The 27435-nt window shown below is 41.2% G+C and overlaps 1 protein-coding gene across 2 annotated transcripts; it reads right to left on the bottom strand.

Moving 5' to 3' along the window:
• Positions 1–381: 381 nt before the first annotated feature.
• CGA (glycoprotein hormones, alpha polypeptide) lies at positions 382–27360 on the bottom strand. Of its 2 annotated transcripts, XM_080389432.1 has the most exons (4): positions 9114–27360; positions 3098–3204; positions 1938–2122; positions 382–483 (listed from the first exon to the last, which is right to left on the bottom strand). In XM_080389432.1, exons 2-4 carry the CDS (start codon positions 3195–3197, stop codon positions 406–408), a joined length of 363 nt encoding a protein of 120 aa, XP_080245558.1. In that variant the 5' UTR covers positions 3198–3204; positions 9114–27360; the 3' UTR covers positions 382–405. The 2 variants fall into 2 exon arrangements, with proteins under 2 accessions (XP_080245558.1, XP_080245557.1); XM_080389431.1 differs by having other exon boundaries at positions 3098–27360.
• Between the last annotated feature and the right edge of the window lie 75 nt (positions 27361–27435).

Here is a 27435-nt window from a genome sequence, read left to right as displayed (position 1 = left end):
ATTGCTTCTTTTTCTGTCCACTTTCCCATCCCTCCCTTCCTCTTTCCCTCCCTCTCCCACAAAAAAAAAAAAAAAAATCTAGAAATTAACTGCAGCAGAATCATTTCTGTTTTAAGCTATTAAATCATCATTTTTCCTTAAGAAACATTGATGATCTAACTGACGGTTTATTTTAAAAATAGATCAAGCGTTTGGTTGTCATGCAAGTGCTGTATTTTATCCCTAATGGAAATAATTAAACTTACTTATATGCATGAAGAAGCAAAGAGGAAATAAAACAGCCATCCATCTTATTCAAAGGACTACCCAGTGTCTTGACCAGAAAACATAAGATTTTACACAGCGGTGCTATAAAAGCTGAGATCCATTCACCGTTGTCCTTGATCATTAACAAACGGACTGGCTTTAGGATTTATGATAGTAGCAGGTACTGCAGTGACAATCTGTATGGTTCTCTATCTTCACATTGTCCTTAAGGGTAATCTTAAAAAAAAGAAAACACACACATATAACAAATAATTAGATTTAGCTACACAGTAAAACCAGCATTCTCAAGTGAAAGTTGTCTGGAGCCCTTTTCTTAACCACAAGGTACACAGACTCCTTGGGGTGTGTGTACTAGAACAGCCTCTGGATGCCAGCCTGTGAAGCTACATCATCAGTGACTTCTGGAGCTATAAAGAGAAGGTTTTCAATAGTGACATAGTCTGGTGTCCTTAATTTGGCATATCTTAAAGTCTCTAATTTTCAAAAGATGTCAAGTAACCAATCTATGAAAAATCAGGAAGTGTCCTCAAAATATTTCACATGGGGATTATAAAAACTGAGGCCACAAACACAACAAGTCATCTTCATTTTTAATGTCAATCAAATTCTATTTGCTGCCTCAGGGCAAGTATGATATTGGTGGTCTAGAAAAAGGTTTATGCTCTACTCAGACGAAGAGCCAGGATGGGTTCAGCTGTAGGTAAGTCAGGTGTCTGGGCTCTCATCACAGCCAGTGGAGCGCCAGCGCTCCATTCAGCTGCACACACAGAGCTGTCAATTGCCATTTGAGATGTCAGAGGGGATCTCGCCAAGCCTCCAGGTGCCACTCTAGAAGGTCTTTTATGGGTCCTGTCTGCCAGCCATACACAGGTGTCTTCAGCACCCCAGGGTATCTCAAATGGCACCAGATCTGTGAGTGGCCAACTGAACTGAGCCTCCAGTTGACACACTTAATGAGCCTGATTCAGATCACCATAGGATAGACACCATAGCTTGTTTCAACTAGCCCACCGTTTATTACATCCAATTTAAAGTTTCTTTACCAGGAGCAGAATCACTCCCTATATAATCAATTTTAGCAGAATCTCTCTTTAAAAGATCCTTGCAGATGAGTGTGTTAAATGCTCAAAGTAGTTGCACACGCTTACAGTTTCCTCTTGGTTATATTATTAAAACACAATCTCAGTTAATCTAATGAGCACAGATAGTTTTGGTCCCTCATTCCCATATATGTAATTGATAGTATTGACCAGCCACCTTCCTGGAGAACTCCTGCCTATGCAGGAAAGAAGCAAGGAAAATGACTTGTTAAAATCCAATGCACACTGCATTTAAGGGCAAGGTGCACATGTAGGAGAGTTGGAAACGAGGGGACAAGTCCACCACCAGAACTGCAGGTGTCATGAGACAAAGCAGTTTCATTGAAGTCAGTGGCATTGCACCAATTTCCACATCCCAACTTAATATCAGACTCAGTACTGGTTGACACTTTAATTTCCTCTTGAGAAAAAAGAAAGAACCCAACTGCAAAGGATATAAATGCCAAGGATGCTTCCCTCAAATAGTTCTCCAATGTCCTCCAGCGAAAACATATCCGTTTCTATTCACTGCTTCAGTTAAACACACTGCATCCTAAAAGAAGCTTAAACGGGTCTCATTCACACCCTCACCTTGGTAAAAGCCTTTGCTACGCAGCACGTTGCTTCTGATGTAATGTTCTTTGGAACAAGCATGGTCTTCTTGGACCTCATCGGAGTGGGATAGGCCCGGGAGAAACAGCACCCAGTGCACTGGTAAACGGGTGCTCCTGGCTTGGAAAAGAATCTGTTCTCCCCTAGCTTGCACTCTGGACAACCTGCCATAAAAATATAAGGAAAAGACTTTTACTCGGTCTCCAGCTGTATTTTCATTTCCAAGAAGAAAGGGAAAGTGCGGGCAGTAAGAGGAAGCACTGGCTACATTCTGCTGCTTGCTGTCTGCACAACAGTCACAGACACCAAAGATCCCCTCTTCAAGGTCCTTCAGCTCTGCAACACACACCAGCTGTAAAACTAGACCGTGGCTTTCTAGGTAAGGCAAAAGCATTATTGTATCTTTTCTGCTTTTCTTTTCACTATTGTTGACAGTTGTGGAGGGCTTTTTGTATGTCCTACTGCACTAGCTGTCCCGAGAGAACTTCCTATTAGCTAGAGATAAATAGCGCCAGCATGACCTGTAGTGCTTCTCAGACGCTCCCTGTTTTCAGGCAAGACTCTGTTATCAAGTTTTTAAAATGCCCAGTGATCCCGAGATTTTTGTAGCTGCATTTTCCTATATTCAGTTTGAGGCCAAATAAAAAAAACACACAACCTTCAAACACACGCATCCCCCGCCCCCCCCAAAATAATAAAATCTTCCTAATACGGCCCTTTTATAGACGGCTACACCACCAACATCCCATATTCTGGGATCTACAGAGGGAAAATATTATGCATATTATGAGGAGAAGCCAGGCTTCTGCTGTTCCTGACATTATGTTGCCATTTAGATTTCAGGAGTACAAGAAACCAAAACGCTTCTATTTGATAATGTTTCAAGGATTAAGATCACCCACGTCAACATGAAGGCACAGTCATCTGGGAGACTCTTGACCTGAAGAAATGAAGTTTAGAGAAGAAATAGGAAGCATACTCACAGCAAAATTACCTTGATTTATTATACCTGCATATCTCAGTGTCAATAAACGCAACTGAATGATAAGATTTATGACCACATTTATAAAACATGTGAAAACTTAATTAATACTCTTTACGACTAATTGCCCTATTCCTGAATGCTGAGAGCAGCTTACCCTGCATGAGAAACTCTCCATCGGGGAAAGCATGAAGAAGATGCAGAAATACAGACAAAATGGTCAAAGTGACAGCTGCATACTTCCCGTAGCAATCCATGATCTGTCTGGAAACACAAACACACATCTTTAAAGGACTGTTTTGAACTGGGTGTAGTACTGGTCGGTATCCAGGCTACACACCGATACAGCGCGTTCAGTGCAAGTAACAGAGACAATTTAGAACCGGGACTGGAAACTGAAAATGCAGTGTACTGATGTGCATTTTATGGGCTTAGAAAATTGCCTTCATCACAAGAACAAAAATCTGCCTTTCTTTCTGGCCTTAACAATTTTTTTCTGAATATTAACATAAGCCACAACACACGAATATCAAATGTCATAACTGTCTAATATTTATGGTAGACTGGATAAATCCAGCAAGCGCTTATGGAGAAGAAGAAAGAATCTGCAGAATCTGGGATATGGAGAGACTAATTTCAGAGAAAATAATTTCACATCAGGACATAATTTCCTGAAACAGCCTCAAGCTGTGCCAGGGGAGGTTTAGACTGGATATTAGGAAAAATTTCATTCCACAAAAGGGTGGTCAAGCATTGGAACAGGCTGCCCAGGGAAGTGGTGGAGTCACCATCCCTGGAGGTATTAAGAAGACAGGCAGATGTCTGGGCACACGGTTTAGTGGCGGACTGGGCAGCACCAGGTTAACAGTTGGACTCGATGAACTTAAAGGTCTTTTCCAATCTAAATGATTCTACGATTCTATGATCTCTTTAGTGCAAAAGTCCCCATGAACGGATTTTCACAGTCCTGTCCCTTGGTGGGAGAAAGCTCCTCCGATCTATGTAATTAGAGAGGCACCGCACACCGTGCTCCAGAGCACCTGGGGAGACACGGCGCCAGACTGAGCTCAGGAGGGCTTGAAACAGCCCCAGGGCCACCTCCACCACCCAGGGTCAGGGGTCTTCTAGGCTCTTACGCTTCATTTTACTGCGGCAGCACCTTGGCTTTTGGGCTCTGAGTAACAGAAAGCTGCTTTGATATAAATATATCCTGGTTGGCTCAAACTTTTACAATTTTTTTCCATAGATTAATGTTGTGCAAGAAGGCTACATGCAGCACTGCACATCTGTCCTTCTACAGCTAGCGCACAAGATGAAGTGGCCATAAATAGCATATCGCTTGTTCTCTGGGTAATTCAACAGAAATGTAGTTGTGTGGCTATATTTGATCCAGATCAAATCTATGCCACAGGGTAATGCATATCTCTGATACGGATAACTGGGGGAACCATAATATTAAAGATACAGAATATATAGTTTGTAACAGTATGAATATCATACAAAATTCTCTGCTTGTTTGTTTTTTTTTTTAAATTAATCTACTTTTTTCATTATTATTCACAATGAGATTTCCTGGTCAGGGCGGGGGGAATGAAACCTCAGTTCTCTCTCTATCCAAACATCAGATCTACTAAGTAAGGGCTACATGCAGATGAGCACGATGCTTCAGAATAATTTTAAAGGTCCTGTGGTAGTTACCAAAAAGTATTTCGTACGAGCCTGCTCAGACAAAAAAAATGGTCATAAAAACTTGTTTATTTTGAGCCAGAGAACTGCTGTGTGCCTATGGCATGACCTGGGAGGACCTCCCTTACTGGAAGGTCAGGCAGGATCTAAGTTAGGCTAAAGATGCCACACATATTTTCAGATCTCCATGTCATAAACAACCGGTCAGCTAACGCTACTTTCAAAAATCATGGATTCAGCTGAGCCAAGAACACATAAAACAAAACACTGAGCCTCACTTCTGCTCTTGTCAGTATTAAAATGTAGTAATTTAGGTATGAAGTTTGTAACCTTCCTTCTCAAGCACTAAAGCCTCCTTATTGTACTGACAATTCTGTTGTGCCCAAGCAAAGACCATTTTGGCCCAATCTCTCACTCAGAAAGCAGAATTTCCCCCTTTAAAACTATTTTCTTCCAAAGCATAGACCTGAGCCCGCCCTTCAGAGATGAACAGGAATTACTTATATCCCATGGTGAAGTAATTGGGTCCGTGGACAAAAGAGGATATAGGATATATGCAAAGGAGTAGAAAGGATGTTGAAGTATTAAATTCCCAAAGCAGGGCAGCCTGTGCAGGTGACAGAGACAGCAGCGCTCCTTCGCCCAGCCTGGCTGGCTGGGGGACAGCCTTGCCTTGGGGGATCAAGTTTCAGGGTCTTCTTATTGCTGAGTCACAGAGCACATTTCAACAGGGGGACTTCCCCTGCCCTTGCAGATGATCCTGTGAGGGATTCTGGGCTAAGCACCGCTCACCTTCACCTTGAAGAGAGAGGAGCAGCAGCGCCTATTTCGCTGGCCCCAGTTGTTGGGGACTGGCTTCAGCCTAGCACCCCAGGCAGCATCCCAAGCCAGCAGCTCCCAATCACCAGACTATCTACCTGCCTTCTCAGAAACGATCACACAGGTCTCTCTCCACCTCTGCAGTCAATGCCCCAGGCCATGCCTGGAGCTAACCCACAACTTGTCTGGGCTGTGCTGGAGCTGCAGTGCTGAGGGCATCTCCAGACTGCAACTGGATCTTCTGGACAGTGTTTCTGTGCCTGCATAGATCACCCGATCCCTTGACTTCAAAAGACTGAAACTGTCACACAAGAGCATGATGTGCTAATGACTGATCTGTGGGATAAGGCGCCAAGCTGACAACAGATACATACATTTTAGATACTAAAAACTACAGTGCTTAGCAAGCAAGCAAGCAAAAAAAAAGGCATTCAGTCCTTAACTACTTAAGAGGCTCTCTTCCAAATACACCAGTCAATGCTGCTGCTCCATGATAAATATTATCCAGGGACAGATCAAATTATGGCCCCAAATATTTCTGAAAATGAGGAGACAATGAGAAGGACAATTCTGCCAGCAACAAAGAAATTGATCTTGAGATTTGGTGTAGACGTCATTTAAGCATGCTATACTGATCAGAGAAGGCACTGCCAACCCAAAACGGGAAAGATGGTAGAAAATCAAGTATAATTAAACAAAGATAGCTTTCACATAATGGAAATGCATTTCTTTGTAGATTTTGCACCTACCCAGCAGAATCCCTACAAGGACTGCCACAATGATGCAAATGTTCAAATAATGCACATAATGTTCAAATGCGCACACCTGGAGGGAGAGGGAAACCTGAGGTGGTCCAACGAGTGAAGCCACTTGCCCGATATCATTATCTGGCACACCTGCATGTGTGCAAAAAATTGTATTGATGAGCAAGGGATGCTCCATCACTACACAAATTTCCAGAGATATATAGGGATGTGAGGCTGCTATGCACAGGTCAGGTCTTGGTTCATTGAGTAAACAGACCTATAGTACAGTCATCAAAGGCAGCAGTTCACATGGCAGTGGAGCACAGGCCCTAGAAGGTAGCTTTGAAACCCGGAAAAAAAATCAAAGACAGCTCCATCCTTGCAGCAATCAGAAAAAGATCATGCCCTGGCAGACGAGGATGAAACCAAATGCAGGATGACAATCACATGGCCCTTGCCTGACTGGGGTTAGCAAAGTGGAAAGAAACAAAGTTTATGAGCAGGAGTGATGTGCAGAAGTGGAAACAAGCCTCTTTCTATTTAAGATGGCAAAAACTAGAGATAAGAGACCAATCCAAAGCCCAGCTAAACTGAATGGCTAAGAGGCCAATGAGGTTGCAATTAATGAATGGCAAGGGCTGGGTTCTGGGTACAAGTAACTTGGCTTCCTCCCTCCCACCTGCCCAGTGAGTCAGTTCATGCTGGCAGAAAACAGAGCACAAAGGAGTTGAAAGGAGCCAGTAATGAAGAAGAAAACCCGCTGGCAGCAGCTGTGGAAGCACTGGAAAGAAGCATTTGGAAGAGGTATCAAAGCCAGTTCAATGTATGTATGTACACATGCAGGCTGAGTGCAACCTGTAGTTACTCATTTCTGCTTGAGCTTTTACCAAAACCCCATTCAAGTACGAGAAATAGTCTTGTGATGTTAGTCAACAGGCAACAAAGGAAACGGGGGATGCCATTAACATGGTAGATCCATGGAAATGTTGAACATGGCTCTCAGGTTTTTGAGAAGGAGCTGCCAGCTCTCTGCACCCTGTTCCCTCAACAAGAGTACCTGTGTCCTCAGGAGAAAGGTGATCCCTCACACCACTTAGATCCACAGCCTCCTATGGTCCTGCCAAACATTTTGGGCACTGAAGTGAGCTCAGCTGCATCTATGGAGTTGTGCTGAATAAATTGTCTGGATCCCTCTCTCTAGTAAATAAGGCTTTTTAAAAGGTTATTTCTATATGCTCTCTCCAGCCTCATGGAGGGGGTGTGACTGCCGGCAGACTTGTCTACAGTGGGACCCAATTCCACAGTTTAATGTCAAGCCCTGCTCCATCCAAGGGGACATGCCCCAGAGCGCGAGAAGCCGGCTGGAGGGGCTCATGCACCAGCAGGAGAAGACAGACAGCCTTTTCCAAATTACCTGTTTCCACATCATCCTGAGCCTTCTGATAGTCTGGATGTGCCAATGGCTCCAGTGAGATGGCATCCACAGGAATAACCCTTGATTGATTATTCCGTGATTTCATGCTCTTTGCTGAAGGCACGGTGGCACTCTCCATCCCAATTTTTCCAAGAACACACAATGCTACGATTTGGTACAAGTGTTTCAGGCAATCCCAGAGGGAAGTTCTTTAACTTATATTACATTACAATAACCAAAAGGGGAATTGAAATTGCAGTTTTGCACTTCCTCTATTGAGTCGGGCTGTCAGGCTCATACCAAAACCACCAAAGCTAGCTGTCACTAACACCCAGATGTGATCTCCTTTACTCTTCCATTGCAACAGCCATTTTTCCTGATGGTATTACCTGGTTCTTTGACTGTGCCCATGCTGCTAACCCAGTTAACGTCTACACTAACTACATTTCATCTCACCATCAAAGGAAGCTTTTACTTTGCCCTATTAAATATTATCTTTCTTAAGCGATTGGAACATTATATAATGCATGAATTTCAGCATTTCTTCGGAAAAATGGTAATTTTGAGTCTTCCCTAGCAGTTAAAAGTCTCACCTCATTATTGACAATATCTTGTCTTTCCCTGTAAATAAGTTGTCATGTTACCAGTTACCATCACAAAGACAGGGGATCATCTGTATTTGCAAACAGGTCTTCTGTTCAGGTACACACGGGACTCAGTGGATGCTTTTACATTCACCTGAGGCTCCACTGGATCAGAATCCCTCATCTAACCCTGTGGTCCATATCCTGGAACAGATATGCCCGCAAGCTCTGTTCAGCGGGCATCCTTTGTACTGATTGTGCTAAATAACCTGATGTTTTCAGCGTAAACTTGGGATGTCCTTCTATACTTTTTCATAGGGTGGTATTGTCATATCCAACAGAAGTTAAAAGACTTTGCACATAGTGTTCATTTCTTTCTGGGATGCTTGGACACGAGGTACTGCTGTGTGACAGCTATAATGAACAACTGCCAGTGCTCCACTTGCAGCCCAGTGTCATGCACACAGCAATCGGCTAGCAAACTGCTGAAGACCGAGAAACCTTCACTAACGTGTTTGGGTTTTTTTTTCCCTTCCCTTAACATGTTTAATCACGACTGGCAATTTAAAGACTGTAAAAGATGTATTCACACCACAGGTAGTGTAACATTCAACATTTAACAGCAACACTGTTGACCAAGGAGAAAAACACAACGTTACTGATTAAGAATTACTAGACCCTAGGAGAAATCACAAAATACCAACATTAGTACAATTCTAAAACCTTGTTTTCTCTTACTTACAAAGCTAGTTTAACCAAAAGCACTGATGTTTTAGTCCAAAAGCAATCCTTAAGTTAAGTTTCAAAATAAAAACTCTGACAGAATGGAAGGAGAAGAAAACTTTTGGAGAGAAGGGGAAGAGAATGTCAAAACACATGCAATTGTTTCTCTTTAACAGTAACAAAAATTTAAAAATATATTACCTCAGTTGTTCAACAAGAATAAATCAGACAGCTGAGAAACTGCAGGATGGTGTTTGAAGGTAAATTGTCCTTGACGCTTGGATGTACGTTCCTGAAACTGATGTATGAAAAAGTTGCATCTTTCTTTTATACCAGTAAAGCTAGATTACATTCCTCGCCCACATCTAAGCCATAGGATCAACTGTACATTTTACCTAATGACTGAACATTACTTTATGTAATTACCAGCCCACCATGCTGATCTTATCTGCAACTTGACTTCCACAAAGATTTTTTTTTTCCTTATATAATGAAAGAAAGGTCAGCTTACGAGCACAAACCCAATGCTGTATGAGTTTCCTGGGGAACTCAAATATCAAGCATCCAGTCATTTGCTGCAGTCTTCAGTGAACACAATCTCATTTTAAAAAAGGAAGAGTTACTAAGGTTTCCTAATGCTTCTTATTAAACTGGAGAATAATATTTAAAAAAAAAAAAAACAAACAAACAACCAAAAATAAAACACTTGTACAGCAATGGCATTTTTTTAGCAAAGAATAACAAAACGAAGAGCAGCAGTGATCTATACAAACATTTACAAGATGAATCTCCATTTGAATTTAATGCCCAGAGAATGAATTCAGGGATAAATACAGAAAGATTACCTTAATAAAGGTAAGATTTCTGGCAAGATCTCATCTTGGTTTTAGTAAAGCTAATGCAATGGAGGCACTTCTGAAAACTGCACTAGGTGCAGATTCTAAAAGCTTAGGGACTTTTATGTCCTCAGTTCCAAGTGACAGAGTCTATGTCAGTGCTGGCTAAATAAGACAGGTCCCACTCTACCTTCTGGCACCGAGGCCAAGCAGCACAGCAGGGCTTGCACCCACTCAGCTCTTCCTTTCCCCTTCCCAAAGGGGAGGCACACACCCAAAGCCTACCGGGAACAGCCCCGGGCAATGCAGACAGTCCTGGGTCATTCTTAAGGCCATTCCTGCAACTCTGTTGTGTTTTCAGGTCCTGGAGGCATGAGGGAGAGTCACTTCAGCTGTCAGAAGTTCACTTCAGAAGTTAGCTGTCTAAACCTGAGTTACTCGCTCTAGACTGCCTTTATAGTCAATGGAGAGAAATAGCTTTAAACATCTGTTTTGATACAAGACCAAGTTACTTTTCCAGTGCACCTATTTTTCACCATTGAGAGCCCAGGGTAACTAGCTTGGACTGCTCACTGTCTTATCTTCAAAGATTTACGAGCATTTTATTAGCTTTAAGAAACTCCTAAACATCAAAAGGCTTAGAATTACCTTTTAAGCACCTACTTTTTGTCACTCGTTGTTGGAGATGCAATATTGAATGGGACCCCTGTAGCTTCTTATGTTCTATGAAAATGAAGCTTTGATTCGCCATTCAGTCTCTTCCAGAATGTTTATTATATAGGCAGATTTGGTGAATTGCACCTGTCCAGATTTCTGTGGTTCTGTTTTCTTGTCCCTTGCCTTGACTCTTTCTAATACAGGCAGCACCCCCTGACTCAGTTATTTCAGACACATTTATTGCAACCTTATCACTGACTTCACTAACATCCTCACTTGCTTCAAGGGGTTGGACACCTCTTTCTCTTCTATTTGTTCAACTGATGACTATAACAAAGTTAAACTCAAAACAATTGTCCCCAGCTTACACTCAGCTTGAAATTGGCTTCTGTTTCAAAACTGAAGACAGATTTCTGTACCTGGAAGCTTGTCTTGTTTTTATCCAACAAAATGAGCTGGTCTAATAAAAGATAAATAATAATAAAAAAAGTCTCTCTCCCTACAGTCTTGCTTCATTTAATAACAAAAGCATAAGGCTGACATTTGAAAGCTATTGGTAAACATAGTTTACTGAGAAATATTCCCCTGGAAGGCAGAAGCTTAATATTTCTTGTCATTCAAAGCAAATTGATGAAAATTGCTTAAGTTTACAGAGTGCCTCTGACTTGGCTCTGTGCTGCCCATCTCATACTCACTCCAGCTTGCAGTCCAAAGGGAAACCCAAGATGACTTGTGATGCTTCACAAAACCCAGAAAACTATCTTCATCAGCAGGAAAATAAGTAATGATTGTATTATATATTCATATTTGGTACTTATTTGCTTGTGTATTGCAGTATGTCATCAACTAGTAAAAAGGAAATGCTGTACAAAATAGTTCTTTCATTAGAATGACTCAAGCACAGTGACAATGCTATCCCCACAGTGTAAAAAGAAAAATAAAAGTGCCCACAACCTGGTACTCTTTTCCTATCAGAATGTATTAGGAATAAATCTTGTGAAGTCAATGGAATTACATTGGTATAAAAGATAGTTTAAAAAAAAGCTCCTATTTTTATTAAGAGGATTTCTTAGTTTAGCCGCTCCAAATCTCCAACTAAAAATACTTGGTCAAATCTGTCTTAATGTGTGACTGAATGAGAAATGAGAGAATGTGGCTCACTGTTTTGGGGAGGGGGGGCTCCAGTTTATCAAACAGGGTGTTCTCAAATCGCTTAACAATACTCTAACAGGTTTTTTGATACACTCTGATATGATTTTGTAACCTGTATAAGTATATGGATGAAAAGATAGGCAAATATGTGCACCAAACCGGACCATCGAACATGCTTCGGCAAGGTCAATATTTTGTTTCCTATTCAGGGGTGGAGAAAGGTAACAAACTGCTAAAATGTTGAAGTTTCTTTGAAGCTGCTATGTTCCTAAATTGGACTGGGACTTTATTAAGAACCGTAAATGAAACTAAATATAGCACTTGTTAAGACCGAAATCAGTGTGAGCTGATACCTAAATACTATGGAGTTTCAGAACTTTTGGCTCTTTTCGAGGAGCTGGGTCCCTACAGCTCCTTCTCTGGCTTTCTCTGGAAAGGAGAGTTCATGTCTCTTCCCTTGCTCTGCCAGATGCTGTCTCAGGGTATCTGTCCTACTTCCCTACTTAGTGATATCTGCTTATCTGCAGGCTGCTTCCTGATGCCGCCTCTTCTTCCCTAGAGGAAAGCTTTTTTACTTTGCCATTCAGCACTGACAGTGCTGGGCATCCCTTCTGTCAGCAAAAGAATGGGAAAGGGCTCCCTCGCTTCAGAAAATAAACTCTTCCATTCAAAATAACTCCACTTAATCAATAAACAGACACACCCACACAAGCATGGTCACAGATTAGCGCTATTAAACAGAATCTACCTACTTTTAATAAGGGCAATACAAGGTTTCCTATACCTTACCCCAACAGAAGAGACAGTACAGAGCACACCTACTTTTCTAAAAATTTAATTTAATTTAATTAGAACCATTCCTGCCTTCTTTCTTGGTTTTCCTACTCTTTGTAGATAAGCAAATGAGAAGTAACAGCCTTTGGAATGAAGTTCTGATAGCATTTTTGGCTTGGATGGACAAGCAGGTTGAGTTCTGGAGGAATTTTAAAAAAAAATAATAATCAGATCACATTTCAGAACTTCCTCCAAACACAGCCAAAATCCACCCTTCACCAAACTCAGAAAACAGCAGCCCCCCAACCTGAGAATGGGATGGCTCACTGAACACCAGAAGCTTCTCTTTCCTATCCCCTTGCAATCTGTGAATACCTCCTTGGCTTCTTTGGCCAGCCCTGCCCTGCAAGCTGACACAGCACACACGAGCCCAAGCCTGCACCATACCCTGCACCAGAAAGTATCCTGAAGCACTGGTACTATCTCTTGCATTTTTGGTGTCACTTCCTTCATTTCTCATGTTATCTCCCAGGCATACCAGGAGGAGAGAGGTTCCCACATACTACAAGCTACTCTGCACTGATGCAGGCAACTTATCGGAGTTGCTGAAGAGAGATAACAACAAATGACCCCACCAGAATGAGTGAGAGCATATCCTGGAGAGAAAAATTTGCTGGGGATTCAAGGAAAAAAAAGTAATTTGCATGTTGAACAAAAAGATATACAGGTATTTCAATATTTCCCTGAGTCTCCCCTCTCCTTCCCAGTTTGCTCGTAAATTTTCCAGTTGCGATCCATTTATTCCCAGAGACAGGAACACCAGCTGAGCAGACATACACTTAGACAAGGTTCCCCAAGGCAACAGAAAATACAGCTATACACCATTCTGCAGTCAGGAGCTCCTGTCTGCTGAAATACTTCATACCATAATATGTGGAAAGCAAAAGTCAAGCTTTCTGCTCTTTTACAGATGTTGGCAACTGATTATCTAAAATTATCTCTCAAAGCAATACTTTTCAGCCGCATCTTCCTTCACATAAAATCAATGGGAGTTCTGCCATTATTTCAAATGACACTGGATCAGGACTTTTAAGATTAGCTATTAGTGTTCTCAACCTTCAGCCAAACATTGATTATTCTGAGATAATAAGGCTTTCAGTACTTATTGCACATAAATAATTGACTGCAAAGCCTCTCCTATTCTAAAACCATAGTGTAAAGTGGGTTCACTAATACATATCTTTTGTTTTCAAAGGAATTAACATTACTGATAATTGCATTTCAGAAATATGTGCAATGATAATTATGTCACCAAAGCTAAGTAAAAATTGTGCCTTTGAAGAAAAATAGTAAGATTATAAGGAATACCATTCTTTTCCCCCTTTTTTATTGTAACTTGTCAAAGTCAAAATGTTTAATGATGACACATTATTAGGCAACTTATGGTTCTAACAGGATGATGGCTTGTTTAGCTCTGTTTTCATGCTTCTATTTGGAAAAGGTTTATTTGAAATCCAATTTCTTTGAGCAAAATTAGAATAGATAATATTACAACTGTCACAGCATTGTGGAATGGCAAACAAAATGCCATTAACGTGTAGGTTTGACCTCAAGGGCTTTAGAGATTGTATTTCAATATTCTTTATCTCTACTGTTAATTAATAAAAGTAACTACACCTCATATGATGACTAAACCAGCTCACAAGGTCAGGAAGGACTATTCCTGCTACATATAACATTGCGCAGTTGAAGTAACCAGGTTTGTTAGACTCCTGAAACATCAAGTGCCTATTATCAGACAGGGGTAAAACACTAGACTAGATAGACTGCTGATCAAACTGATTATGTCAAAATGTTCCTGCACCATAAGGGTAGTCCATGACAGATAAATAATGCAGCCTTACTTTAAACATATTTCAGTATTTAGCTTTTTTCATGAAAAAAAAATTACCATATGAATGGATCATTTAATGTCAGGTTTAGATCTGATAAATTGCCATGTAAAAGTGGAATGTATATCCAGAGCAGCTAAAACAAAGAAGCCTGATCAATAATGCAGGATGTCTCATTTATACAACTAGCACTTTCAGCAACTCTCATTATCTAATACAGAAATAATTGTTCAGACAATTAGCTCTTATCTTTTCCTAGCCCGAAATCTGAACACGTTCATGTGCTCACCGTATCACCTCTTCCATTAGTGGACATTTCTATTAAGAATTGCTTTCACATTTCATAGAACTGTATTTCTTGCTTTTTACAAATGAAAGCAGAAAAATCGCTGAAGTTCATAAAATTCCAATCAAACTGCAGTAAGCAAGAAGTAGCCTACAGTGCTGATAATAAAAAAAATGCACTGACATAGAAACATAACTGGAAAAGGGATTCTGAAGAAAATAGCTTATTTCTATCACATTACCAAGAGGCTTATTACCAGGTTGCTGTCACCCTCTCTGGTGTCACTGCAGAGAGAAACCTGGCTGCCAGGTCATTCTGCTGAATAAAAAATCCACCATACTTATGAACCATATTGCAGCAGCAGCTAAGGAACCCACATCGAGACCAAGCAGAGACAGTCCTCTGCCCCAAAGAACTCGCCATCTCATACTGGCTTTGGAGGAGTAAAGTTGTTCCCTCAAACTCCTCCCACTCCACCCACTTGGGCATTTTTCTGAAGACATCAGACCTCAAACTGATGTTCTTGGCTTCACCAAAATTTCCAGATGAAGTTCTGGGTCTATGCGGTGCTGTAGGTCAGTTCCCGCACTCACAGTGGTCTCTTCTGATCACACATCTAAACAACTCCTTCACTCAGCCACTTGCCCCTCCAGAGGAACTGTGTGTAGCATATGTTTCACATTTGCCAGAGACTTTCAGAGCAAAAAATGAAGGGAATTAACATGCGGTATTTGGTTATCAGTGTGACTCAGTGCGTGGAAAATGGGCTAGTGCATTATAATTAATGCCACATTGGAAAGTAAAGCAGGCCAATGTTGCCCACCTCCGTACAGTTGCCTTTCAGAAATAAAAAGGGCTTACATTTAAATAATAACACTTCAACATAGATCTTACAGTGCTTTGAAAGCTGGATATCAAGAGTTGATTTCCCACATTGTTCAAGTTTAGCCACTTCTAAGAGGCAGAACAGTAGCCATCCACTGCCAGCAACATTACGTGACTGTCCTCAGAGGGCCAGCCATGAATCACAGTTATGTCTCAAATTTAAGCTAAATGTCTATCTAAGTTGACTGCAAAGGTCTAAGCTATAAATTTATGGGGAGGGAGAGGGCACAGAAGGTGGTCCAAAAACCAGTAAAAATTTTAAAGATGCTATTTTATATTGCTCTGTGGTCCAGGTTATTTCTTAGCTAAGGTTGGACTATAAAATGAAAGAGCTGAGAAAAGTTTAAATAAAATCTCCTAGTTCAAATAGTCTAGATGGTGCATGTGTCCTCTTTACAGACATGGAAAATGCAGTGGGAAATGCTTTAGGGGATCACTCCCTGCTTCAACAGTCAGGAATTATTTTGTCCATGCAAACTTCTGGATGCACTTCAATAATAAGCTGTCAAGAAGTATAGGTTATTGACATTTTACCCTTGCACAAGTGCATAGAAGGAGAGAAGATACCACAGTGGGATTCAATTCCTCCCAGCTTTAGACATCTGTGGTACAGATGGACAGTGTCCAAGCTGGTTGGTCTGGCTACTTCTACAGTCAATGGGAAGACAGGCATTTTCAGAGAGCAGTTCACCTAATCTATTTTAGCGCTTTCCTTAGGATGAAATGGGTGATGTCCTACAATTGCTTGTTTCTCTCCACTGGTTATAGACTGGTCAAAAAAACCGGCTTCAATAGTCGTATCCATTTTTTTAGATATCTGCACTTGACCAGATGAATCCAGCCCAAAGCATCTTTTGTTTTGTGGCTAATATGCAGAAAAACAATCATGCTTGGTTTTTTACACTTAGACTATCTGAGGTCCATGCTGTTTCCCAAGTTCTCTGTAACTTCCTACAGCCCATCTAGGAGGTTAGGAAGGGGAGGAAGGCAAGAATTGATCTTATCTGTTAACTACCTCCTCGATTCATTCCCTTTGCTTGTGTTCATTTGTCATCTCTTGACTCATTTGATATTTAGCTTGAAAATTCTCTGAAGCAAATGCTATCCTTCTATTCAGTCTGGTTTTACCCATGATCAGGGCTCCTAGACAGTATAACCATTACAGACCAACACTCTGCTTGCTTGATGCTAAGAAGGTAATGCACCGCATCCTTATAAAGGATGGTGCTGCAAGTGCAGCTGCTGTGATGACAGTAAGCAGACTTTCAGAAACGTAATCACCTTCCCAGAGCTATTCCCAGTTAGGGATAACTTCACAGAGACGTAGAGCCTGATAGGCATACAGAAGCCCACAGACTAACACAAAATGCATTTAACAGTACTTGCTTTGATTTCACAGAAACTTGTTTTGAGGTCCTTCAGCTTTTAGTCTTTGGTACAGGCAGACACTCACCAAGAGCAAAATGATGCCGGTGAGTGCCACACACAATCCTCCAAGTAAACCCTCAGCTCTGACTTTGGGATGTTGATGTCTTTTTCAGCAGTGTGCTACACCTTGCTCTAAAAAGGCAGCCAGACCTTTTGGTTAGCAAGTTAATAAAAACATTTCAATGCCACCATTTGTTAACTGACTGCATTTTCTCCTGGGAACATCCTTTAGAGTTGTTTCGATATTTTTTTAAATTTAAAATGTCATAGCTATATGTTAGATGGGTAATTCAGAGCTAGCACAACTCTGCTACTTCTGTTGGCCAGTACCAAATACCACCAAGTGAAGTATCACTAGGTAACAAATGTTAATATCTGATATGCCTTATCAAGCTGAAACAAGAATTTTTTATTTTAAGCAGAGCTTCACTGCAGCACTGAAGCAGGCAGAGTGCACTGGCCAGTGAAACCAGATTTGCTGCTGTTTGATATGCTGCAGAACAGGGCAATACAACTGATTCATTACAGCAAATAAAGTCACGAGTTTGCCATTGATTTATCGGTTTAAAGGATTGCATGTGTGAAATCAGCTCACTCTGACAGGGAAAAGTAAAGCTCAGTGCCAATGTCTTTGTGTTTTAACAGTTTCCTGGCTGGCTGCTTTAGCTCTTCCACCGATGTTGCTTTAATATGCAGTGAAACAGAGGAAGCACTGTTCTTGGGAACTTTTTCAGCCCTGATACTCATAGTAGTGTGCTTTAAAAAGCTATATTAAACAAATTGTTAACTCATAGACATATGATCAGTAGTCCTCAGAGCACAACTTACAGAATTGCTCTGTGCAAACAGGCAGGACAGGGAATGTAGTGAGCGAAGGGTTCAGTTTCACAGGGTATACAAAAGAGTCCTCTCTGCCTACCTTCGATTTATGTTACTCATCCTGCTGTCCACAAAGAACTGCTGGGTCACGAGGTATCTGGGTGGTGGCCTAGCAAACCTTTGCAAGACCTATGCACATGCTTCCCCTCCCACTCAACCAAATCCTACATACAAAGTTGCAGTCTGTACCATCTACAAACCAGGAATGAGCAAGCACTAACCATGGAGAAAGTGATTCATCAGTCTAGCAAATTAAAGTCTAATAAAATAAAATTGAATGCAGATGAAAGAGTGGGGAAGAGAAATGAGAAAAAAGCAGGCGTGGATATGAACTGATACTTTCATTATTTACCATATTTGGTATGCATTTTTGAGGGTATGGCTACACATAGTGTGCAAAATTTACTAGAATAAGCCAGAGATTTGTCTCATTGAATGCAGGCAACTACAATGCCATATAGACACCTGAGCTGACTGTCTAGATTCCCTTAGAATCAAAAGAGAAAAAAGACATTTGTAGACCTCTTTTTGACAACTGTCCCAGGACAAGACAAACTGATCACTCTCCTTGGTTAAAAGGGGAACCTACACAACTCTCTCAAATGTAGGCATCCACCGCTGTACTTCAGATTCTTACATTTGGTCAGATGAAGCTCACAGGAAGCCCCGAAAGACTAAAACTCATTTTTTAAAAGGCTGCCTAAATTTACTGTATCTATTCCCTATTTCAACCACTACAGCTCATCTCAGAGCATCACTACAGATACTGAGGTTCTGAAAGCAGGTTAAAAAGGGCCAAGGAGGGTATCGATGCAGATCTAGAGGCATCCTGCAAACACCAAATAGTGCCAGGTCATCCACCAGCGTGGTATGCCCCGTACAAACACACCAGCTCAGTCCCAAAAGAAGCGGAGACACAGCAGCATGCTGCCACATCTGAATGACTGAGTTCAGCTGAGAAGCAAGGCTTGTCACCAGAGTCACAGATATCCCGGTACAGCTGTACTGCTCGTGTACCCAGGACCAGCATGGCTTAGGCACCTCTGCACATGCTTCCCTGCTCGGCATGCAGCTCACCCAAGCAATCTGCCCGAGGCCAAAGGCAAGGCTCGGTGCTTGAGGCTAGGCTGGCACACATCCTAGCCTAACACCTCAGCAGCAGCCCAGCACATCCAGCAATGACCACGCTTACCTCTCTCTTCCCCACCAACATGCTCTCTCCTTCTATCCTGGTATGCAGAAAAAGATGTAATTTCCAACAGCGAGTAGACAGTCAAATACAATTTAGTGCAGGGGATCACACCAGATCCCCAGCTGAGCCATGTGCAGTTGTTTGTAGAGCAGCCACTGGTGTGAAGTCTTGCTAACTTTGGTAATGTAGCAAGTCCCAGTGATTTCAGAAGCATTTAATCATGTACCCACACGTTGGCTGAGCAGGGCTGTACATAAGCACACATGCTTTGCTGATTACAACAATTTTTTGACACTAAGCACACACACTGCAGAATGGTATCAGGATTGTCAAGTACAAGCTTAGAGAGCCCAGCCTTTGATCCCATGATACTGGGGGTGGGGTGGGGGGTGGGGGGCAGGAAGTTAGAGATACTTAGGGGAAAAAAACATTAGAGGTGTTTAAGTTAGTGAGCTATGTGAGCTGTATTAGTGAGAAATTCACCATGAATGTTCAGAGAACTAGCTGAAGCAATGTTTGAATCACTGATGATCATTTTCAAGAAATAACAGCAAGCAAGGAAGGTTCAAACTTGCAAAAAGCATAAATGCAAGACTTGTTTTTAAAAGAGAGGACAGAGGACTTCAAGCATTTTATACCTGTCAACCTAACTTTCACCCCTTGAAACGGAACAAATTATTAAATAAAGAATTTGTAAATACCTGGAGGATGATGATAATTATTAAAAAACAGTCAAAATGGGTTTGTCATGAAAGGAATCATACCAATTGATGCTAATCTCCTCCTCTGACAGGATAATTGCTCTAGCAAATAAGTGCAAATAGCAGATATGATGCATCTTGACAATGACAAGCTTTTGACACTGTCCCACACAGCATTTTCCTAAGCAAGCCACGACAGTGCATTCCAGAGGTAATTAGCAAGCCAGTAGGTGCACAGCATTTGAAAAATTGTTCTCGAAGTTCAGTAATTGGTGGTTTGCTGCCATTCTGGGCAGGTTTTTCCAGAGGAGAGTCACAGGACTTTGTCCTGGGGCCACTTTTATTCCCGACATCCATGAACATCCTGGGCAACGGCAGATGAGTGCACTGCCACAGTCTGGCAGTGGCATCAGCCTGGGGGAGGTGGCAAAGTGCTTTTAAGTATGAAAATAACACTAAAAATGGGCCCCCAAAACTGAAGAAACAGCCTAAAATCAACCAGACAAAATACAAACACCACTTTGGAAAGAGAAATCTAACAAGGACAGAAAGTTAAATATAGAAAGGGAAATTACTGTGTAGGCAGAACACAATGTGGGAGATCACAAACTAAAGAGTCAACGGTGTACTAGATGACTTTGACAAAGAGTGAATTATTCCACTTAACCCAGTTCTGGTGAAGTCCCAGCAAGTGTAGTACTGGCTTTGGCATTGGTCATGTAGCCCACGAAAGATAAGGGCAATCAACCAGGGGGGATGTATGACAGCAAGAAGAGTTTAGGAAACACCAGCTGTGAGGAAAGCTAAAGGAATGGCGTTTATGTGGCTTAGAAACAGGGCAGTAAATTGAGAAATTAAGAGATCAAGGTGGAACATTACAGCAGCACTCCAAAACGTAGGAAGCTGCCATAAAAGATTTGGTGGCCATTGTTCCACCGTGACAACTAGAGGAAGGACAAAGATAAGATGAATTTGCAGCAGAGATTTAAGTCGGGTATTATGATTACATTCAAAGAGTTAGGATTGTGGAGCATTGAAACAGGCTATTTCAGAGGCTGTGAAGTTTTCCCTCCAAAAGTCCTGATCCCACTTCTTTTGAAATAGCACGTAGCAACTTTATTTGTATGATTAATAAAAATACTAAAGGTATATGTGGTCATCCATGAGTTTGAAAGGTCTGTTTGGTCTCTGTAAGTCAAAAGTTACTCAGCTCCTAGTAACTTCACATTCATTGCAACTCCACACCACAATGATTCAATGTTTCTGTAAGCATGGGCTTGAACAGCAACAGGATTAGACCTACATTTTTCCCTACACAATGGTGCCTAAGTAATGAAATGCACATCTCAGATCTTTTAATGTAACATAATTTAATGAATTTTTTGTATTTGAATAGCATGCATAAATCACTCCAAAAGAACTGCTATCTCACTGTAAAAAGAGAGCTACTAAACTGTGTGTCCTAGACAAAGGAAATATTTTTCAAGTGGTTTGCCTGAGGGGGGATTTAAGAGAGGAAGTTAATGCATTCCAGCAAGAATCTCCATCACTATAATACCAGTGGATTAATTGTAAGTAAAGCTAAAGCTGTGAGTGAGGAAAATTTGCAGCATCAGGAATGTTGATGAAAAGTGTGGGATGGCTGTTGAAGATAAATACATAATTTGAAATGAATTTTATTTTAAAATGGTTATTTTTTTCCGGCATTTTGTTATTCCCATGACTAACCCTCAGCTATGAGTTTTTCATTTTATTCCAAGAAATCATTTTTCAATCAAGAATTCATTACATTTCCATCTTTTCATTTTCACTGCAGTGGTTTCTTTCTCTTGTGCAATGATTTTATCATCTGATTGCAATCAATATTGCTGTAACAGGCAGTACATGTAGTTCATCATCAGTCAGAGAATGGTAAGGGATTACAGAACATTTATACTACCCGTGCTTAAAACCCATCCCTCTACCTCGTCCTCCTGCCCTTTGCAGGCTGTACCTTTTTTTCTTTCTATTGACACTGGAATCTGCATTACACCAAAGGTTTTCAGTACTAATTTGATGAAAAATTCAGTGAAGTAGTCTTTTTAAAAATAACTATGTTGCTGTAAAACATACTCTTGCAATGCATTTTTCAGCTTTATCACAGTGAAGGGCTGTGTCCCACTACTAAGTAATCAACTGATTGTAAAATAACTCACCAAGTCAGGAATGCAGATCAACAAAAAACCCCAAAACTTCCTTTAATTGACCTCACACCTACCAGCAAATGCTTGCTTTACCTCTTAGAAGGATATTCACAGTTATTATTTTAAATAAACTCTCTCCCCATTCTCCCCAAATTGTACAAAAGAGGTGCCCTGTCTTGATGTACAATCCCTTTTTCTGGGCTCATGAAAAAGATCCAATTCTTAGACACAAAATTAAAATAAAATAAAATAAAGTGTTTCTGTGGAATCCTCCTCATTTAAATGGCTATCTTGTCAAATGGGGAAGGAAATGAAGAAAAGAGTGCAAATATGAGAAAACATATCCATCTCCAGGACACCCTTTCTTTCTTTTAATAATTTTTTGAAGTACAGCTAGAACTCTGTTAGATTCAGTGACAATAAAACTATTGAAGCTTCAGGCAGTGTGCACTGGGAAGTGAACAAAGGAAAATGATAAACAGAAAAGACAATTGGAAAAGTAGAAAGGCACCATTAATTACAGGTAAGAGTATTGTGGTTTGTATTAAATTATGTAAAATGAGAACATAACCACCCCCTTGCTTTTAAGGTAGCTCTGAAAATATTTTGCAAGATTGCCTTTTGAGAAAACAGCTCCAGCCATGACCAAGGCTGTATTTTCAAATGTGCTGTCCTCCTCATCATTAATTTGCTCCCTCTGGAGTAGAAAGAGTCTCCATGCGATATGAAAATGGATGTTGCAAAAACTTCCTCCTTTCCTCCTCCCTGCTCATGCAGAAGACAACCTACAGACCACACTCTGCACAGTTGATTTTTTTCTTGCTGACATTTAGACCACTTTGATTACTGAGCAATATATAAACCTACATCAGTAATTTTCAATACATGTGAAAATGGTCCCAGGCTTGACAGAAGCCAGCAGTATCATTAAGAAAGTTGTGACTATATGAGATTAATTTTCTTCCCCCTTTTGGACTTTGTGTTTCATTTGCAATCAGTTTTCATGATCAGATCACCTTGCACAAATCTACCTTTCTACTGTTTTCACAAGTTTCTTCTGTAGTGTTGTGGAGGAACACATAAGTGCTTCAGAAATAACACTATTTATTGTCTAACATGATAGCTATGTCTGTTCTGATGTATTCAAGTTAACACCAGTTTTCCTTCAGACAGTACAATCCCTTTAGCTTGAAAAGCTTTTGTCCTAACGGATGCTTACTTTTAGTGTTTCTAGACTGAAAATATACTTCTTTGCAGTTTTTGTTTCACTAAGCTAAATGAACTGTTTTTATTCTCCTCTCATAAAACAGATTCTCTATTTTACTGATCATCCTTTGAGTCCTTCCCTGTACCTCCTGCAGTGCAATCTCATCCTTTCTGAATAATAGTGACCAGAATTGCACAAATTGTCTCATATGAGATGAGACCAATATTTTTATCTGCAGTATCTGAAGGGAATAGCTGACCTGGCATGTTGTGTGATTTTAGTAACTTTTTTTGTAGCTCGATCATATTTATGACTTGGCCAACTAATACAATAAGCACTTTCTATCCACTGTCACTTCTAACTAATGAGGTTCCCCCCTAGCAGAAAGTACTGCTATCAGTCTCCTTGCATGTTGTGTTATTAAAATTAGTCCATTCTATTATTTAGGTTCTCAAGGTCATCTAGTCTTGCTCCTTCTCATATTGAAAGTGTCTCACTATTTTGTGTCATCAGCACATTTCATTATTACAACTCATATTTTTGTACCTACTTCATTAATGGAAATTACTGGCTGAATAAAGATCTTCTGATGTTTCAGATGAGTATGTGATAGGTTTTTTGCTTTCACCTCAAATGTGGAAACATTCGTTTTCATTTCTTCTTTCTCATTAGCCCCTGCTTTAATTTCCTTTGTAAGGAAACTCAGCTGGGCTTCTGACAATTCTCACTTTATTCTTACCCTTCTTAATATTTTTCAAGCAATCATTTTGTTCCATTCCTTTCAAGCTTTTGATTGTTCCCAATAACCCTTTTGAAGTTGCTATTTATCCAGCTGGGTATGTCCCTCTTGTTAGAGATATGAATTCCAGATACTTTTTTTCAGAGACTTGACAGATGCCAAGTCTTCTCCGCATGTAAGTCCTCGACCACCTAGATGCAGCTGTCATCACCAACTCATTTCATCACAGAATGGTTTGGGTTGGAAGCGACCTTAAATATCATCTAGTGCCAACCCCCCTGCCACGGGCAGGGACACCTTCCACTAGTCCCCAAACTGACTCAGACAAGTTCTACTTTATCTTTCCTGTTGCTGTTTGTTTCATTAATATCTATCACATTTGAGAAAACTAATCCTCTATCAGCCCCCTTTACCTCCCAAACACCATGAGTGTTTCAATATTTTTGTGTTCCTGTCCTGATTTTTATTCTGTCATACCTTCTGTTATCCCTAAAAGATCTAGTTTTGTTGCCAAGGGTCCAATGATACACAAATATCACAATTGTTTCTTGCTAACACAACATTTTCCCTGGAAGAATTAATAGTCCTCCTCCCGACTTTCAGCTACATACAGTCTAAGTAATACTGTCACCACTACTCCAACCCCTTCTTCTTGCTGTTTGTTGCCCTAACCTCTGGTACTCCTCTTGCTATTCACTTTGTTTTCTTCTTCCAACATCTTAAAACCAGTAGTGGGACATCACATAAATTGTTTCTTAAGGCTATTTCCAACAACTGATAGGTAAATAACCCACATATAGGGGAGCTTAGATCACAAAGACTCCTTTTTCTCTTATGCATTTCTAGCCAGGTCCAGCATCCCAAAACACACAACCAGAGTATCTGAAGTCACAGGATATGGCCTCCTCTTCATGTTAGGTTTATTTGAGGCATGAGAATAGAAGTGTGGAGCTAGGAAGACATTGCACTGTGGAAATACTGAGTCAGTCAAGGCAGTGACAAGAGAGTGGGGAAGAGCCTATCTGAATTCCAAAAGAATTTTTGATGATGAGGAATCTTTACTGCCACAAGCCCTTAACTTAAATCTTTATTTCTAGCACATGCTAATAATAAGCCTGTCAATTTCTCTTAACAACAAATTCCATCTTTGTAGTGGTGTAAACTTGGGTCCTTCCCCTTTCAGTCTTCCACCTTTTTTCTGTTCTTTCTTTCAGCCTCCACCATAGTTTTCTTCCTTGGACTGTTTTGGTTGATTTGGGTTCCTCTCCCAGGGGATTCATTGTCCTTCCGCATACCTACATGTTCCTCACCTGCTTCTTTCTTCTCTGTATTTTCCAGTAAAGCAAATGCCTTCCTTGATTGTATTTCCCCTGCAATAGTAAGCATCCTCTCTCTTATATTTACTTTCTTTCACTGTCACATAGTCTGCCCCACAACTCCATGAAGGAAACAGGTATCTGAAAAGACTGTCTTCTGTGCACAGCATCTTTCCCTCCTGTCGCTATCAGGCACCACCTCTTCTCTTCCACAAGCTCTATCTACCACTGTGTAGTTTCTGTCAGGATTCAAAGACAGGACAAATACCACAGCTTTGTATCTAGCTGTGCCCAGCATTTTTTTCCTCTTCCTCAGGCCACCGCCACACTTGCCTCAGTAGCTGTCATCATCCTCTCACTATTGTCAAACAAGAAAAAAGGGAACTCCTCCCTTATTCACTGCTGTTTGTGGTCATTCCTTCTATTTAGTAACTTTTCCCTTGATCTCCTAGGTATAAGCTTAGCAATTAACTGCCTGCAAACCGTCATTGAAGACAGGAATCTTCCCTTGCACAAGGCCCCTGGAGGCCTAAGTGCAAGTCCTCCTCAGGGTAGGCCAGCTGAAGGATGTGTTCCTTTCTGCTTGAACCTGATGAGAACAAAACAAACCCTTACTCTACCATCTCCCAAGTGCGAACCTTTGCATGAGCAAGAAACTCATGTTCCACGTTACTCCTTCCTTCCTGGCCCAGGCTCAATTCAGAAAACCCTCTGGGCAAGGAGGAAACAAGACAGCAAGCTAAAACACGGACAAGCTATGAATATGAATTTGGCTATTGTGGTTTACCCTTAAGTGAAAATAATTACAAATAGCGCAATATAGGACTGAAAGAATTATCCAGAGGAGAAGCTATTTTAGCTCCTGCAGATAAATTAAGTGATTGAAGAAGAATAAATAGGTATTTGTGCAGTTGTTTCTAGTATTTGCATCGCTCATTAGTACTGGTGCTACAGGCAGTTTAGTGGTGAGGAATACATGCAAACCAGTCACACTTTCTGGTACTACATTAAACCTTAAATGGGAAAGCTGAAAGTTTTCTCTTCTTCTGCTTGGAACAGAATGGGTTTCTGTACCTTGTAATGTACATGTACCCTGTAAAATTCAGAAACTTAAAAGGTTTCAGGTTTACAATGGCAAATAAGGTATTTACTTCATTGCTTGTATGGGAAACCAGAAACATACTAGTTTGACCACTGCTATGACCCAAAACGTGGTCAGTTTTGGACCAGACTCCCAGGCCTGTCTCCAAAATGTTGCATATTCAGTACTATCACTGTGAATGTCTACACTTGCAGATTAATGTTTCTGCAATCTCAGAGGAACCTCTTCTAATTCCAGCTCCAATTTAGTGTTCATTCCACCATAGCCCTCAACTTTCAACTGTATGCAAGAAGTAGGTAGCACCGCTTTTCCTTTGTGACATAAAAAACCTCCAAAACATAATCATCAAATCAGTCCGATGGTCATACAAGGTAAGTTGGTGGGTGTAGGATATTGTATTAAACCTGGGCCTGAGCAAGACTGCCTGAAATACTGAGGAGTCTGTAGCTACAGTCTCTTCCAGCCAAAAGTGTTACACCTGATTCATGTTAGTGCAAAATTCCAGTGTTCCCCATTTTCCAGATGATGTGAAATGCCCAACTTAACATGGTGCACCTTCTCTCACTGCTTGCTGGCTAAGAGAAATAATCCAGTCCTGACACGACAGTGTTCTTGCTGCAGTAACACATTTCCTCCTCACTTCCCCGATGAACACTGGCAACGCAAAGAGTGTGGAGCTGTCAACCTGTGTCAACCTACACAGCCTAGAAGACTGCAAAACATGTACCCCTGCCAATTCAGTGCCCATCGGGTCCATGTTTTCCTCATCATCCAATTCGATACCTGAAGCCAATCTCCAGTATTCCCAATACTTGGTGACAGGTGAAAGGATCTCCTCAGCTCCTTGGGCAGATATAGGGGAGGTCAGTGCCCATCAGTGGAGCTCTCCACTGCTCTGAGAACAGCACCAGTATGTGCGAGGGCACTTAGCCCAGCCACCAGGCCCCACAGGCAACAAAGCCCTCCAGAACCTCCCGCTGTTGAACAGCACCATTTGAAGAGCAAAACCGCACTTCAAATTATAATAAAAAACAGGACAATCCAGATACAAAAAGACAACTTGGCAGTACCCTTGAGGCAAACACACCCCGCTGCTGCCCGCAGAGGATGACAGGAGAGGGCACAATGTGCAACACTGCTCCAGTGGTGCTGCCCGTGGCCTACCCAGCAGTGGCTGGCACCCTCGGGCAGGAGCGGGGAGGCAGGCCGCCGGGCTGAGCCGTGGGGGGAGGTGGCCCTGGTACAGCCGGGCCGCATGTACACTGCCACTGCCACCAGCATCGCTGCCTTCAGG

The sequence above is a fragment of the Falco punctatus genome, assembly GCF_963210335.1.
Source record: "Falco punctatus genome assembly, chromosome: 5".
NCBI classification, from domain to species: Eukaryota; Metazoa; Chordata; class Aves; order Falconiformes; family Falconidae; genus Falco; species Falco punctatus.
The sequence above is the reverse complement of the archived record's forward strand: the minus strand, read 5'-3'. Positions and strand labels throughout refer to the sequence as shown.

Bases quoted from the DNA above. Each gene is read 5' to 3' on its own strand.
- CGA (XM_080389431.1), bottom strand. From the start codon at position 3,224: ATGTGTGTTTGTGTTTCCAGACAGATCATGGATTGCTACGGGAAGTAT. The intron at 2,123-3,097 runs GTAAGCTGCTCT...TTTTTATGGCAG, and splicing joins TGGAGAGTTTCTCATGCAGG to GTTGTCCAGAGTGCAAGCTA. The intron at 484-1,937 runs GTGAGGGTGTGA...CTTTTTTTTAAG, and splicing joins TAGCAAAGGCTTTTACCAAG to ATTACCCTTAAGGACAATGT.